General features: G+C 45.3%; 1 protein-coding gene across 1 annotated transcript; it reads right to left on the bottom strand.

Moving 5' to 3' along the window:
• Positions 1–5134: 5134 nt before the first annotated feature.
• LOC103626223 (protein PHYTOCHROME KINASE SUBSTRATE 1) lies at positions 5135–7033 on the bottom strand. The gene is made up of 2 exons (XM_008646627.3): positions 6736–7033; positions 5135–6550 (listed from the first exon to the last, which is right to left on the bottom strand). The coding sequence occupies exon 2, from the start codon at positions 6537–6539 to the stop codon at positions 5319–5321; it is 1221 nt and encodes a 406-aa protein (XP_008644849.1). The 5' UTR covers positions 6540–6550; positions 6736–7033; the 3' UTR covers positions 5135–5318.
• Between the last annotated feature and the right edge of the window lie 7807 nt (positions 7034–14840).

The raw sequence follows: 14840 nt of genomic DNA on the forward strand, positions 1-14840 counted from the left end.
GATTAGTCCCTTTCTTGAAGAGAACGGCTCTGATACCAATTGAGAGCACCTAGAGGGGGGGTGAATAGGTGATCCTGTAAAAACTTGAAACTTAATCCACAAAACTAGATTAGGAGTTAGCACAATTAAGCCAAGTGGCTAGAGAGGAGAGCTTGCACAACACGATAACCACAAAGAGATCAACACAGAGATGGCACGGTGGTTTATCTCGTGGTTCGGCAAAGTCCAACACTTGCCTACTCCACGTTGTGGCGTCCCAACGGACGAGAGTTGCAATCAACCCCTTTCAAGCGGTCCAAAGACCCACTTGAATACCACGGTGTTTTGCTTTCACTTTACTATATCCCACTTGCGAGGAATCTCCACAACTTGGAGCCTCTCGCCCTTACACTTTGATGTTCACAAAGAAGCACGGAGTAAGAGAGGGATGAGCAACGCACACAAGACACGAAATCAAAGTACCAACACGCACACAAGTCACAACAAGAGCTCACAACACAACCCGACGAGTTCACAACTCAAATGGAGCTCTAGTTGCTATCACAAAGAATCAAATGCGCGGAATCGAAGTCTTGGTGCTTATGAATGCTCAGAGAATGCTTGGTGTTCTCCTCCATGCGCCTAGGGGTCCCTTTTATAGCCCCAAGGCAGCTAGGAGCCGTTGAGAGCATTCAAGGAAGGCAAATCTTGCCTTCTGTCGCCTGGCGCACCGGACAGTCCGGTGCACCACCAGACACTGTCCGGTGCAGATTTCTTTCCTTCTTTGGCGAAGCCGACCGTTGGCGCTTTGGAGCCGTTGGCGCACCGGACACTGTCCGGTGCACACCAGACAGTCCGCTGCCCCATCCGACCGTTGGCACTTGCCACGCGTCGCGCGCGGTTTCCGCGGCCGACCGTTGGCCCGGCCGACTGTTGGCTCACCGAACAGTCTGGTGCACCACCGGACAGTCCGGTGAATTTTAGTCGTACGCCGCCGACGAAGTCCCGAGAGCAGCTAGTTGACGGATGCCAGTCTTGCGCACCGGACACTGTCAGGTGCACCACCGGACAGTCCGGTGCACCCAGACTGAGCAGACTCTTGGCTGCTTCGAGCCACTCTTTTTCAATTTCATTTTCTCTGATTCTAACACTTAGACAAACATGTTAGTACACAAAAACCAATGTACTAAGTCTAGAATCATACCTTTGTATTGATTTGCACCTTATCCATCATTTGACATAGTTTATCACTTAAGCACTTGTGTTGGACACTAAATCACCAAAATACTTAGAAATGGCCCAAGGGCACATTTCCCTTTCAGTCATCCCACTCGTACTTAGCTATTTCTGGAAATGCTTGGACTTTTGCCTCTAAGGCATCCTGCTGAAGCAACTCTAGTTTTTCTTTCATGGCAAACAATGTCCTAGCTAGGATCTCTTCATTATGCATGTGGTCTAATGCATGATCTACTAAACCCCCCAGGGATTTTGTGGCATCGTCGGCACAGTCTACAAGGACTTTCATCAAAGCCTTCATGTTTTCTTCTGTCGAGGATGCCATGATCAAATGCGCTACAAACATTTAATATATGAAGTAACATGTGGAAACCCTAATAAAGCATATGCAGTAATGGAATCAATAAAGTTCCCAAAAAGAGTGCCTACAAAATTGTATGCACCGGCATGTATTCATAAATAAAGCATGACCATTACAAACTTATAGGAAACTTAAGGCAACTGTATGTAACAGAGCTTGAAAAAAAGTGTACATGCACATACAGATGAATATGACATAATGATGATGAAAGATAACAAGCCAATGTATGTTAAGCCACTTGAGAAACATGTACTTGTCCATAATGTACTGATCAAGTACAATGAAGATGACATATCAATTGTACAGTACGATTTATAAACCATAAAGACACATGCAAAGAATAAATTTGCCAAAAGCACTCAAATACTTGTAGGCAGTCACATGTTTTCATACATAAAGCATCAACATTAAAAACATAATTAAACGTAAGGCAAGTGTATGGCATAGAACTACAAATAAAAATAGTACATGCAGATACAGATGAAACATCTATTGTACTGAGTAAGGAATATTTCAGTCTTGAACATGACTTATGTTGGTGGGTGAAACACATGTTCAGGCAGAGAATCATATTACAAAGTAAATGAACATGTCATGAATTCTAATGAACAAGAAAGAACATAAATGTATTGCATGCAACCACACTGAATTGTGACATACTCAAGGAGTGAGTTGAATGCCATATATTGGTGAAGACAACAATGGTAAGAAAGGGTCACAATCCTCAGAAACGATATAAATATAATTTGTTAAGTAAATTAATAGCTGCTTGAGTTGACTGAACATCAGTGGGAAAATGGAATTGACTGGCAGGGGTAAGGTTACGCAACTAACAGTTTCAAAACCTTGGTTGCATTGGCAAGTACGGGTCAACTGATGTGGTTGTATTGTCGACCGTTTCCATCTCCTACAAACATGACGCCGAAATGTAGGGTTCCAAGTTGTTCTGAATGCCCAGACCAATTAGTGTAGGTTTGGCCATCCCAGCGGTGGCTACAGAGAAAGGTTGTTCTTACGGGTGCTAAATCCAATGACCAAAACCATAACAAGTACACAGGTCACACTAGAAGTGTGGATCTGGTTGAAGTCGTATGGGGTCGGCAAAATCAACTTGGGTTATTCAAGAAAACGAGTGGTGTTCTAAAACATTCGTCAAACATGTATTGATTTTACGCGGCAGACGATGGTGGTACCTGAAGAAGGGAAGATTTCGCCCGCAACACGCCGAATCGAAGCATCTCCGTCGGGATCTGATGGAGCCGTCGATGGTCGGAGACGGAAGCCAACGAATCGGTCGCGACGAACCTCGGCGGAAGCGGATTTGACCCCTCTTCGTCTTCGGTCGCGAACGGCACTGCGTGCTCACGACGTCGACTTCGTCTTCTGCGCACCCGACCGGGGCCGGTGCCGACTCCACCGGCCGACGGGAGATCCGCCGCCGCGTCGCCGCGAAAAATCGCCCTTCCGCTGACGCGTCGAGACGGAGCGAGAAGTTTCCGGTGTCTGGCACGGGCGGCTCCTTCCGTGCGAAGCAGGCGAGGGGGCGGCTACAGTGAACCCCTGCATCTGGCGTGAGAGAGAAGAGTGTCGCGAGGAAGGGGAGAGGGTAGCGCTCGCCGCTGCGCGAGGAAGGGGTTCACTGTAGCCCCTATACGATGAACAGTATTAGCGGAGGGGAAGGGAAGAGGCATACGTTGCAGTCAGTCTGAAATGGGTGACACTTGACGCGACGGTGTGGATATCTCAGCAAAGAGGCCGGGCGTGAGCGTGACCGTTAAACAGTGTTAATTTCTGGCTGTTATAATTGGCCAAAAACAATAAATCTTTAATTTTTTTTATAGTCAGAGCTTAACCGATAAAAATAACATATTACTTCCTCCGTCCTAAAATCAGGCCTGCTAATGGCAATAAACCCAGACCCAACCCACACCCACACCCACAGCTATACACCTACCTTACACCCGCCCCACACCCACCCAAAAACGTAATAAGTAAATCAAACCCAAACACTATTTTTAGTAAATCAAACACCATTTTTAGTAGATTAATGGTCCAACAGCAAGGGGTTCATTACCAAGACTTGGCCCTCTTCCTTATCTCCTCTTTCTGTCAGAATTAATTACCAAGACTTGGCCCTCTTCTTCCTTTTCTGACCTTTCTGCCTCTCAGCCTCCTCAAACTTCTCATTTTCCTTCTTCTGTAAGAAGTCTTGCACGGACAGGTAGATAGATCACCTACATTAAAAAAAAGTATCGGCATGTAGCACAAGACCATTTGGCGGACACGATGAAGGTATATAACCACCAGCATCTGACAATGGACTAGCTAGTAGTATTTACCTTCCCTCCACAACCTCAAGGCAGGAGACGGCACAGAACATGGGTCCTGTGGGACGCTGAGCCCCAGCTTGTCGAAGGCTTGCTTCTATGACGAAGACAAGCAGCCCTGGGCAGCTCTTACCGAAGACAATGTTGATGAGGAACCCTTGCACTTCTAGGGTGGCAGCGCTGGGGACGAAGCAGCTGGGGGGAGGCAGGTGGCACCATAGTGGGGCGGGCTAGCGGCGCTAGCGGCGTTTGGGGATTCGGGACAGCTCGGGTCTCAGGGCCTAGGACCAGAGGAAGGCCGAAGGCAGTGTCGTGGCCGGCGCTAGCGGCACCAGCGCTGGGAGATTCGGGACTCGGAAGGTCGGACTATTTGCACTCATATAAATCTAGATAATTACTTTAAAGAAATGTTATATTCTTATCAGTAAAATTATTTACTTTATATTATAAATATCTGCAGTTAAAATTGCTCCATATCTCAACCCTATATCAAATACTATACATTATATTATTTTTTCAAATCTCTTTTGTACACATCCTGCCGCATGCTGCTCACTACAGTGGAGTATAGGGTAGCTTACGTACATGCGCTGAATGTGCCGTTTATGAGCTGCTATGATAAAATAGAGTACTACATCCAGTTCTCTACTGCAGCTGAATTTTTACTCTTATCTCAAATCGTGTAGTGCATAGATTTATTTGTAAACATACATACAAACTATATTTATAAATTAATTAATGAATATGTTTAGTCTCAAATAAAATTACATTTCGGAACGGATGGAGTACTTTTTTAGTTTTGAGCGACTGCTAAAAAAATAGCCGTCAAATATGTAACGCTGGCTGTATAGAGATGGAAGGACATAATTTACCTCCGTTATTTCTGAAGAGTTTTATACTGTTATATGAGTCTCAAACCTCGCTCGATCATCTTAGTGTTTGTTTAGCAACAATGTTTATTAAAACCATAATTTTACAATACTATATTTTACAGTTATTATAATAGTATCATAGTTTTGGTCAGCTCCAAAAATACTATAGTTTTGAGAAATATTATAAACAATAGTATTAGATATACCATAAAAACTTTGGGCTAGAGTGTAGTTTCTAATACTCCAAAATACAATAATATCTAGAATATTATGGTTTTAAAAATATAGTTTTTAGAAATGCAAACAAACATACTTATGATATTATATAAAAAATGTAAAAATACTTTGCTTGCAAAAAATAGGTCCTAAGTTATTTTGTTGTCATACTTTTTGCTTGAGAAAAATCTATTATGATACTCATACTCTAAACGATATCCATATGCTATTGTGTGTGTTCCATAAAACTCTCATCTGACACAGCGTCCAAGATAGTTACAATGGCATGAACGAATATTCACAAGGAGGCCACAAAATAGAGAATCTTCAGGCTCCATTCCGAGCCTTCTGAAATGCTTCACTGCGCCGCTGCATCGCCGCCGCGGACACATCTATGGCCCTGTTGCTGGCGCACCCCGCCAGAATCCCGGTCGGGCGCGGGCGGTACCCCCGTAGCTGCCTTCCGGAGACAGGACCCCTCCCGCCGCCGCCGCTGGCGGGGACGCGGTCACCGCGCTCCGACGCGTCCGCGGCGCTCGCGGTCACCACGCTCCACTGGATGCTCGCCTCGCTCGGCTCGTAGGGGCAATCGCTGATCATCAGGCTCTTGATCTCGAACAGGTCGGAGCTCGACTCGCTCCCGGCGTCGTCATCGTCGTGCTTGCCACCGCCACCTTTACCGGCTCCGGCGGGCTCGCCGACGCGGCCGCTCACCGGCACGTTGGCTCTGACCGGAGCCACCAGAGTAAAGTTGCTTCTCCTTCTCATAGATCTTGAGAAGGCGAGCTCAGCAGACTCCTCGCCTGCTGTCACCTCACTCCCGATGGCTGCCACTTTCGCCGTCCCAAGATTCAAGCTTGGCGGGAGACCGGCGGGCACCAGGTCATGCCTATTGCCATGCCCAGAGAGTCCGAGGGCGGCCTTGTGCATCCTCAGCTCCCTGTACCAGTCGATCCCGGTCGCCGCTGCCTCGGCGGCGCCGGGGGCTTCCTTGGCCGCGCAGCCGTCCACGCTCACCGACCGCTTCCCGGAGCACGTGCGCATGAGCACGCCGACCCGCACGCAGCACTTGCTGTCGCGGCAGGAGCTGCGCCGTCGACGGGGCCCGCCGCGGAAGAGCGCTGCCTGGCTGTTGGCGCTGGACGCCGAGCTCGCGGTGAAGCTCACGGTCGACGCGCGAGTCCAGGACGGCTTAGCCATTACCACGGCCTCCGCCGCCGGCCTCGCAGCGGCCGTCTCCACCAAGGGCTGCGGCACCTGCCCCGCTACCGCGGGGGCGGTGACAAAGACACCTTCCTTGCGGTCCCCGTTGCCGTAGTCCATTGCGCCTCTGAAGTACCGCTCGGCAGAGAACACGTCGAGCTCGCCGTCGGCGTACGTGCGCCGCCGGCTGCCCACGCCATGCGCCGGCAACGGCTGCAGCGCCGCCCGGCCACCGTCGGAGTCCCGGCCCATGTCAGGGTACGACGACAGGAAGCCGTTCCAGCGCCTCCAGGTCACGGCGTCGTCGAAGGTTCCTCCACCATTTCCCGGTCGCGCCATCTCCATGGCGCGCGCAACTAACACACACAAAAGGAGATGTTGTGAATAGGCGCACTTATATAGACACCACAGTACACACCATCACCAGAATAAAATGAAGATAAAAATATATGGACACATAAATTTCATCACTGTTCATGTACGAAAACTCATACTCCTACTACATACAAAATATACTATCATAATAATTCTACAGACGGACCTAATTGCCAATTTGTCAGCACGAAGGAAGAACTGCACCAGACAGCACTGCTGGAGCACCGATGGCCATAGGTTTCTTTTTCGCAACGTTTTATGATCCAAGAATTGACACGGTAGCTGCTGCCTTGACACCATCCACATAGCCCTGACACTCATGGTGGTGATCTCATGCTAAACAACTAAACTTGAAACTGTTCTGCAGCACGACTCCGAGAGTGACCTGCGAAGGCGACGAGGAAACCACTGCTGTTCGTCGTCAGGGAAGAAGAAAAGGGCACCGATGGCCGTTTCCTGTCCATCCGCCAATGAGACACCAGAGAAATTCGAACAACAGTGATGGTTTTCGTCTCCAGGTAACACCCGGGACGCATGACAACTGCATTTTCGGAATTATTAGGAGTCCAGCCCCCGAAATGAGAGGTGAAGAGAGACAGGGAGGGAAGCACGAGGTACTATCTGGAACAGTGGCAGCAAGACAATCTGGCCATTACAGCTGAGCTGCAGACGAGTACCATGGAACAGAGTCTGCTCAGCTCCACAAACCGCCCTTACTGTTCAACATCTGTTGTGCTGTCATCACTCACGAGATGTCGGGTCCATGGAAACGAAGTGGTCATCATCATTTCACTCTTTAGTTCTAGTTTTTTTTGTTTGATTTATAAAATAGAATGAGTTGATCATACGGGTACGATGAATGAGTCCGTTCCACTAAATTTGAACAACTGCACCGTGCACAAAGACTGGAGATAGCCTTCTGGTAATGGTAGGGAGGTGTGCCTTGGGAAGATAACTTGTTTGGGCAGTCTACGTTAGCTATCTAGATTTGGCCGCTATGTGTGGTTGTAAATCGAAAGAGTAGTATTATATCATACTGTTCGGATGCAGAGCGACTCATATTTACTTGTAATTAGTAGTGTTGTGTCACAGAGTCTTGGTTAATACGTGGGAGGGCCTTGTCCACAAAGCTCAGAGCATCATTTTCAGTAATGATATAGATGAGACCATTTGGGCTTATAGCTCTGATGGCATATATTCATTCCAATCCTTTTTGTTCTTTCACTTTTGTTCAGAGGGAGAGAGAATTATATCTAACGACAGGATCAACTTCGTCCTGTCAACGCGCACGAAGGTGAAGTTGGAAGCTTCGGCTTCATGATTCAAACACGAAGCTCTTATCTGGGTGGATGAAAGTGGTCTTCGGCTACCAGATGAAGAGAGATTATGGAGGTTCGTTCAGCACGTCTATAAGGAAAAATATGGTGATGCCCTTGGTTGTATATATAGGATTGAATACATGATTGTAATTTCATACGAAGTTATATACCGAACCATCACTATAAATAGGGGCATAATACCATGCACGAGGGACACGCTCTGGAACGGAACTGTTCCGCCTCAGAAGGTACGCTGTTCCAATACCTTCGCATTGCCGTCATAGTCTTCGAAGGCAACTGTAATGGCTTGTAACCAGGAAGAAATAACAAGAAAAGTGCATCAACAATGAATGGTCCTAAATACCTTCGTTTATTTTGTGTCCTTCAAATTTATAAAGACCTTCCTTCAGTCTGAATTTCATAAGTTTTTTAGGGGAAACCCTTACATCGCGATTTTATTGAAACTTTTTTGAAATGGAAAGAAAATTACAAGCGGGATTAAAGAAGATAAGAAAGAAGCTACCGAGAGTTTAGCCAAAGCAATAGACTAGCTTTAAGAGAAGGGTTAAATCTCAGCATTTGCAACTTCAACATATGGTTGAAGCAGCGTCGCCAAGAAGAAAAAGGAGCCTCATTCCTAAAGATGAAGTCATTCGTCTGCTTCCAAATACACTAAACCACTAGTGCCATAATTTCCATGAAGAAACTGTGGCCAAGGCACCCTTGGCCTCATGAATTATTGAAAAACGTCAATATCATGATTAGAATGGAGACCCACGTAACTCTAGTAGTCTGTATTGAAAGGACAATGAAACAGCAGGTGGTAAGTCTCCTTTTCGCAATGCAGGTCACACAGAGTGCAGTCAAGGTTGTTGTCCGGTGGAAAAAAGCCCTTTCTTCTAAGAATGTTCTTGGAGTTGATTCTGTCTCTGAAGACCAACCATACAAAAATCTTGAATTTCTTCTCAACCTTGGACTGCCAAATCCAATTAAAGACAACGAGAGGCTGGATTGACTAAAAAGTAAGGCTATAGAACTTGGATGAGCTAAAAGTAGAATTACCCCATGGATAGGTCCATTTGTCTTTAGTAGCTATAGAGTTATGAAGGTTACTCACAAGCTCGTGGAAAGAAAGATATTCCTGAGCAGCCTGAGGAGATAAATGAGTATGGAAATTGTGCTCTAGATCCATGTTGGCTAAAAATTCTTGAATTGAGCATTCTTTTTTCTTGGCAAAAGAGAAGAGACAAGGGAAAGTGAATCTAGGAGAGATATTGTTCCAAACATCATGCCGCAGTAGAATTATCCTACCATCCCAAGCCCATGGCATAGTATGGCCTCTGAAATAGTCAACCAGCCTAAAAACATCCTTTCACCAGAAAGTGCGTGTTTCAGGATAGCCATGGGGGGGGGGCTTGCCCCTAGAGTAGTGAGTGGTCCACATTAGATTTACTCAAGGTATGTCTTCTCTGCCATAGAATTTGTGAATGTATTTGAGTAAGAGGGAAGTATTCTGAATCGTCAAATTGAGAACATCCAAGCCCCTCACTTCCATAAGTTAGACTTGAAGGACGAAGGTTTAACACCTTTAATTATGTTGCCATGTTTTGGTTCTCCACAGGAATCTTAACAGGTGACCAACATTCGCGCCCACCTCTGGTGAACCCACGATGAAAGGAATCTCCTTCGCCATGCCTCCGAAGAAAAACACAACTGTTGGCTTTGTTCTTGTTCCCATATATCAGAATCAAATTGGAGAGGCACATCTTCTCGAAGGACGTGATCTGTGGAAGGACAAGAGGAAGGTTGTGGATCCTCCACTACAAGATGACCTCGACCAAGAGATCCAAAACCTTGAATCTATTTAGCAACAAGTCGAAAAGAGAACAGAAAAAGTGCTTAGGGTTTCTCAACTACAACGATAAATCGACGAAGCATCAGAAGAATTGCACCACATGACACAACAAGAAGAGCAGCTAGAAGATCCATATCATCTGAGAAAATCTTCACCTCGAAGGACACAATCATCATGTTAATTTATATGATGACAATTTCCCTTTAGCAGCAGAATTGCAAGCAATCTGGGGCCACCATTGCACATACCACCCCAACTTCCAATATATGATGGTTTGACAGATCCAAAGCAATTCTTAATGAGTTATGAAGCTATTATATCTTCATATGGGGTAATTCAGCGGTGATGGTAAAGTTGTTTGTCATGGTAGAAGCTTAAAGACATTGTCCTTACTAGCTTCCAGAATTTCAGAACAAGAGGAATATCTTCAAGCTTATGTCCAAAGGTCCCTTCTGCTTTAGGTTCAAGCACCAAGTGTACCATATGACATTGTCATTGAGGCAATGGTCAAGGGGCTTTGTCCAGGCTCAATAGCATAGTACGATTATTATTTTTTGTCTTAGACTTACAATGGTGGGGTATTGGGCCCGTAATTTATGACAGAATCCTTGAAATCATTATAATCTTATTGCATAAAATGTCAAAGAATTGTCAATCTATGGTGATGAATTTTAATTTGTCACGGTGTGTTGGAATGTAAGATTGGACCAATAATATTCGATTCATTACATGTTTACTACATTTTTTAGATGAAGAGAAAAATAAATAAATGAAACTAATATATATATATATATATATTATTTTTTATGCGCTGATGGAACCAACCTAAAGGACATTCTTTTAAAAAGAAAATTAGAGTAAAAAACTAATACACACACATACCATTTTTAAAAATAAAAATTAGAGTAAAAAACTATATATATATATATTGAAAGTCGCCTAGAGGGGGGGTGAATAGGGCGAAACTGAAATTTACAAATATAAACACAACTACAAGCCGGGTTAGCGTTAGAAATAAAGAAGCGAGTCCGCGAGAGAGGGCGCAAAACAAATCGCAAGCAAATGAAGAGTGTGACACGCGGATTTGTTTTACCGAGGTTCGATTCTTGCAAACCTACTCCCCGTTGAGGAGGCCACAAAGGCCGGGTCTCTTTCAACCCTTCCCTCTCTCAAACGATCCCTCGGATCGAGTGAGCTTTCTCTTCTCAATCACTTGGAACACAAAGTTCCTACAAGGACCACCACAAATTTGGTGTCTCTTGCCTCAATTACAAGTGAGTTTGATCGCAATGAAAGAATCAAGAAAGAAGAAAGCAATCCAAGCGCAAGAGCTCGAAAGAACACAAGCAAATCACTCTCTCTAGTCACTATGGTGTTGTGTGGAATTTGGAGAGGATTTGATCTCTTTGGTGTGTCTAGAATTGAATGCTAGAGCTCTTGTAGTAGTTGGGAAGTGGAAAACTTGGATGAAATGAATGGTGGGGTGGTTGGGGTATTTATAGCCCCAACCACCAAATGTGGCCGTTGGGAGGCTGTCTGTTCGATGGCGCACCGGACAGTCCGGTGCACACCGGACATGTCCGGTGCCCCCGCCACGTCATCACTGCCGTTGGATTCTGACCGTTGGAGCTTCTGACTTGTGGCCCCGCCTGGATGTCCGGTGCACACCGGACATGCACTGTTCCTTGTCCGGTGTGCCAGTATGGGCACGCCTGACTTCTGCGCGCGCAGAGCGCGCATTAATTGCGTCGCAGGTAGCCGTTGGCGCCGAATAGCCGTTGCTCCGGAGTTGCACCGGACAGTCCGGTGCACACCGGACATGTCCGGTGAATTATAGCGGACTAGCCGTTGGAAATTCCCGAAGCTGGCGAGTTCCTGAGGCCGCGCTTCCTTGGCGCACCGGACACTGTCCGGTGTACACCGGACAGTCCGGTGAATTATAGCGCGAGTGCCTCTGGAAATTCCCGAAGGTGGCAAGTTCGAGTTGGAGTCCTCTGGTGCACCGGACACTGTCCGGTGTACACCGGACAGTCCGGTGCCCCCAGACCAGAGGTGCCTTCAGTTGCCTTTTTGCTCCTTTGTTGAATCCATAACTTGATCTTTTTATTGGCTTAGTGTGAACCTTTTACACCTGTATAATCTATACACTTGGGCAAACTAGTTAGTCCAATTATTTGTGTTGGGCAATTCAACCACCAAAATTAATTAGGGACTAGGTGTAAGCCTAATTCCCTTTCAATCTCCCCCTTTTTGGTGATTGATGCCAACACAAACCAAAGCAAATATAGAAGTGCATAATTGAACTAGTTTGCATAATGTAAGTGTAAAGGTTGCTTGGATTTGAGCCAATATAAATACTTACAAGATATGCATGGATTGTTTCTTTCTTATATAACATTTTGGACCACGCTTGCACCACATGTTTTGTTTTTGCAAATTCTTTTGTAAATCCTTTTCAAAATTCTTTTGCAAATAGTCAAAGGTAAATGAATAAGATTTTGCAAAGCATTTTCAAGATTTGAAATTTTCTCCCCCTGTTTCAAATGCTTTTTCTTTGACTAAACAAAACTCCCCCTAAATGAGATCCTCCTCTTAGTGTTCAAGAGGGTTTTGATGAATCAATTTTGAAATACTACTTTCTCCCCCTTTTGAACACAATAGGATACCAATTGATAAAATTCTTGGAAAACATGAAGTTTTTGAAATTGGTGATGGTGCGGTCCTTTTGCTTTGGGCTCTTACTCTCTCCCCCTTTGGCATGAATCGCCAAAAACGGAATCATTAGAGCCCTCAAAGTGCTATCTTCCCCTTTGGTCATAAATAAATGAGTTAAGATTATACCAAAGACGAAGTCCTTTTGCTCTCTCTCCTCCAAAGATGGAGAGTCTCTTGGAGCAACGGCGAAGGATGAGTTACGGAGTGGAAGCCTTTGTTTTCGCTGAAGACTCCAATTCCCTTTCAATACACCTATGACTTGTTTTGAAAGAGACTTGGAAAACACATTAGTCATAGCATATGAAAGAGACATGATCAAAGGTATATAAGTGAGCTATGTGTGCAATTTAACAAAAGAAGTTCCTAGAATCAAGAATATTGAGCTCATGCCTAAGTTTGTTAAAAGATTGTTCATCAAGTGGCTTGGTAAAGATATCGGCTAATTGATCTTTAGTATTAATGTATGAAATCTCGATATCTCCCTTTTGTTGGTGATCCCTAAGAAAATGATACCGAATGGCTATGTGCTTAGTGCGGCTATGCTCGACGGGATTGTCGGCCATTTTGATTGCACTCTCATTATCACATAGCAAAGGGACTTTGGTCAATTTGTAACCGTAGTCCCGCAGGGTTTGCCTCATCCAAAGTAATTGCGCGCAACAATGGCCTGCGGCAATGTACTCGGCTTCGGCGGTAGAAAGAGCGACCGAATTTTGCTTCTTTGAAGCCCAAGACACCAAGGATCTTCCCAAGAACTGGCAAGTCCCCGATGTGCTCTTCCTATTGATTTTACACCCCGCCCAATCGGCATCCGAATAACCAATTAAATCAAATGTGGATCCCCTAGGATACCAAAGCCCAAACTTAGGAGTATAAGCTAAATATCTCAAGATTCGTTTCACGGCCGTAAGGTGAGCTTCCTTAGGGTCGGCTTGGAATCTTGCACACATGCATACGGAAAGCATAATATCCGGTCGAGATGCACATAAATATAGCAAAGAACCTATCATCGACCGGTATACCTTTTGATCCACGGACTTATTACCTCCCGTGTCGAGGTCGAGATGCCCATTGGTTCCCATGGGTGTCTTGATGGGCTTGGCATCCTTCATCCCAAACTTGTTTAAAATGTCTTGAGTGTATTTCGTTTGGCTAATGAAGGTGCCCTCTTGGAGTTGCTTTACTTGAAATCCTAGAAAATACTTCAACTCCCCCATCATAGACATCTCGAACTTCTGTGTCATGATCCTACTAAACTCTTCACATGTAGATTCGTTAGTAGACCCAAATATGATATCATCAACATAAATTTGGCATACAAACAAATCATTCTCAAGTGTTTTGGTAAAGAGTGTAGGATCGGCCTTTCCGACTTTGAATCCATTTGCAATAAGAAAATCTCTAAGGCATTCATACCATGCTCTTGGGGCTTGCTTGAGCCCATAAAGCGCCTTAGAGAGCTTATAGACATGGTTAGGGTACTCACTGTCTTCAAAGCCGGGAGGTTGCTCAACATAGACCTCTTCCTTGATTGGTCCATTGAGGAAGGCACTTTTCACGTCCATTTGATAAAGCTTAAAGCCATGGTAAGTAGCATAGGCCAATAATATACGAATTGACTCAAGCCTAGCTACGGGTGCATAGGTTTCACCGAAATCCAAACCTTCGACTTGAGAGTATCCCTTGGCCACAAGTCGAGCTTTGTTCCTTGTCACCACACCATGCTCATCTTGCTTGTTGCGGAAGACCCATTTGGTTCCTACAACATTTTGGTTAGGACGTGGAACTAAATGCCATACCTCATTTCTAGTGAAGTTGTTGAGCTCCTCTTGCATCGCCACCACCCAATCCGAATCTTGGAGTGCTTCCTCTACCCTGTGTGGCTCAATAGAGGAAACAAAAGAGTAATGTTCACAAAAATGTGCAACACGAGATCTAGTAGTTACCCCCTTATGAATGTCGCCGAGGATGGTGTCGACGGGGTGATCTCGTTGGATTGCTTGGTGGACTCTTGGGTGTGGCGGCCTTTGTTCTTCATCCTCCTTGTCTTGATTATTTGCATCTCCCCCTTGATCATTGCGATCATCTTGAGGTGGCTCATTTGCTTGATCTTCTACTTCATCAACTTGAGCTCCATCCTCATTTTGAGTCGGTGGAGATGCTTGCGTGGAGGAGGATGGTTGATCTTGTGCATTTGGAGGCTCTTCGGATTCCTTAGGACACACACCCCCAATGGACATGTTCCTTAGCGCGATGCACGGAGCCTCTTCATCACCTATCTCATCAAGATCAACTTGCTCTACTTGAGAGCCGTTAGTCTCATCAAACACAACGTCACATGAGACTTCAACTAGTCCAGTGGACTTGTTAAAGACCCTATAT

Source organism: Zea mays, chromosome 5 (assembly GCF_902167145.1).
Source record: "Zea mays cultivar B73 chromosome 5, Zm-B73-REFERENCE-NAM-5.0, whole genome shotgun sequence".
Lineage (NCBI taxonomy): Eukaryota > Viridiplantae > Streptophyta > Magnoliopsida > Poales > Poaceae > Zea > Zea mays.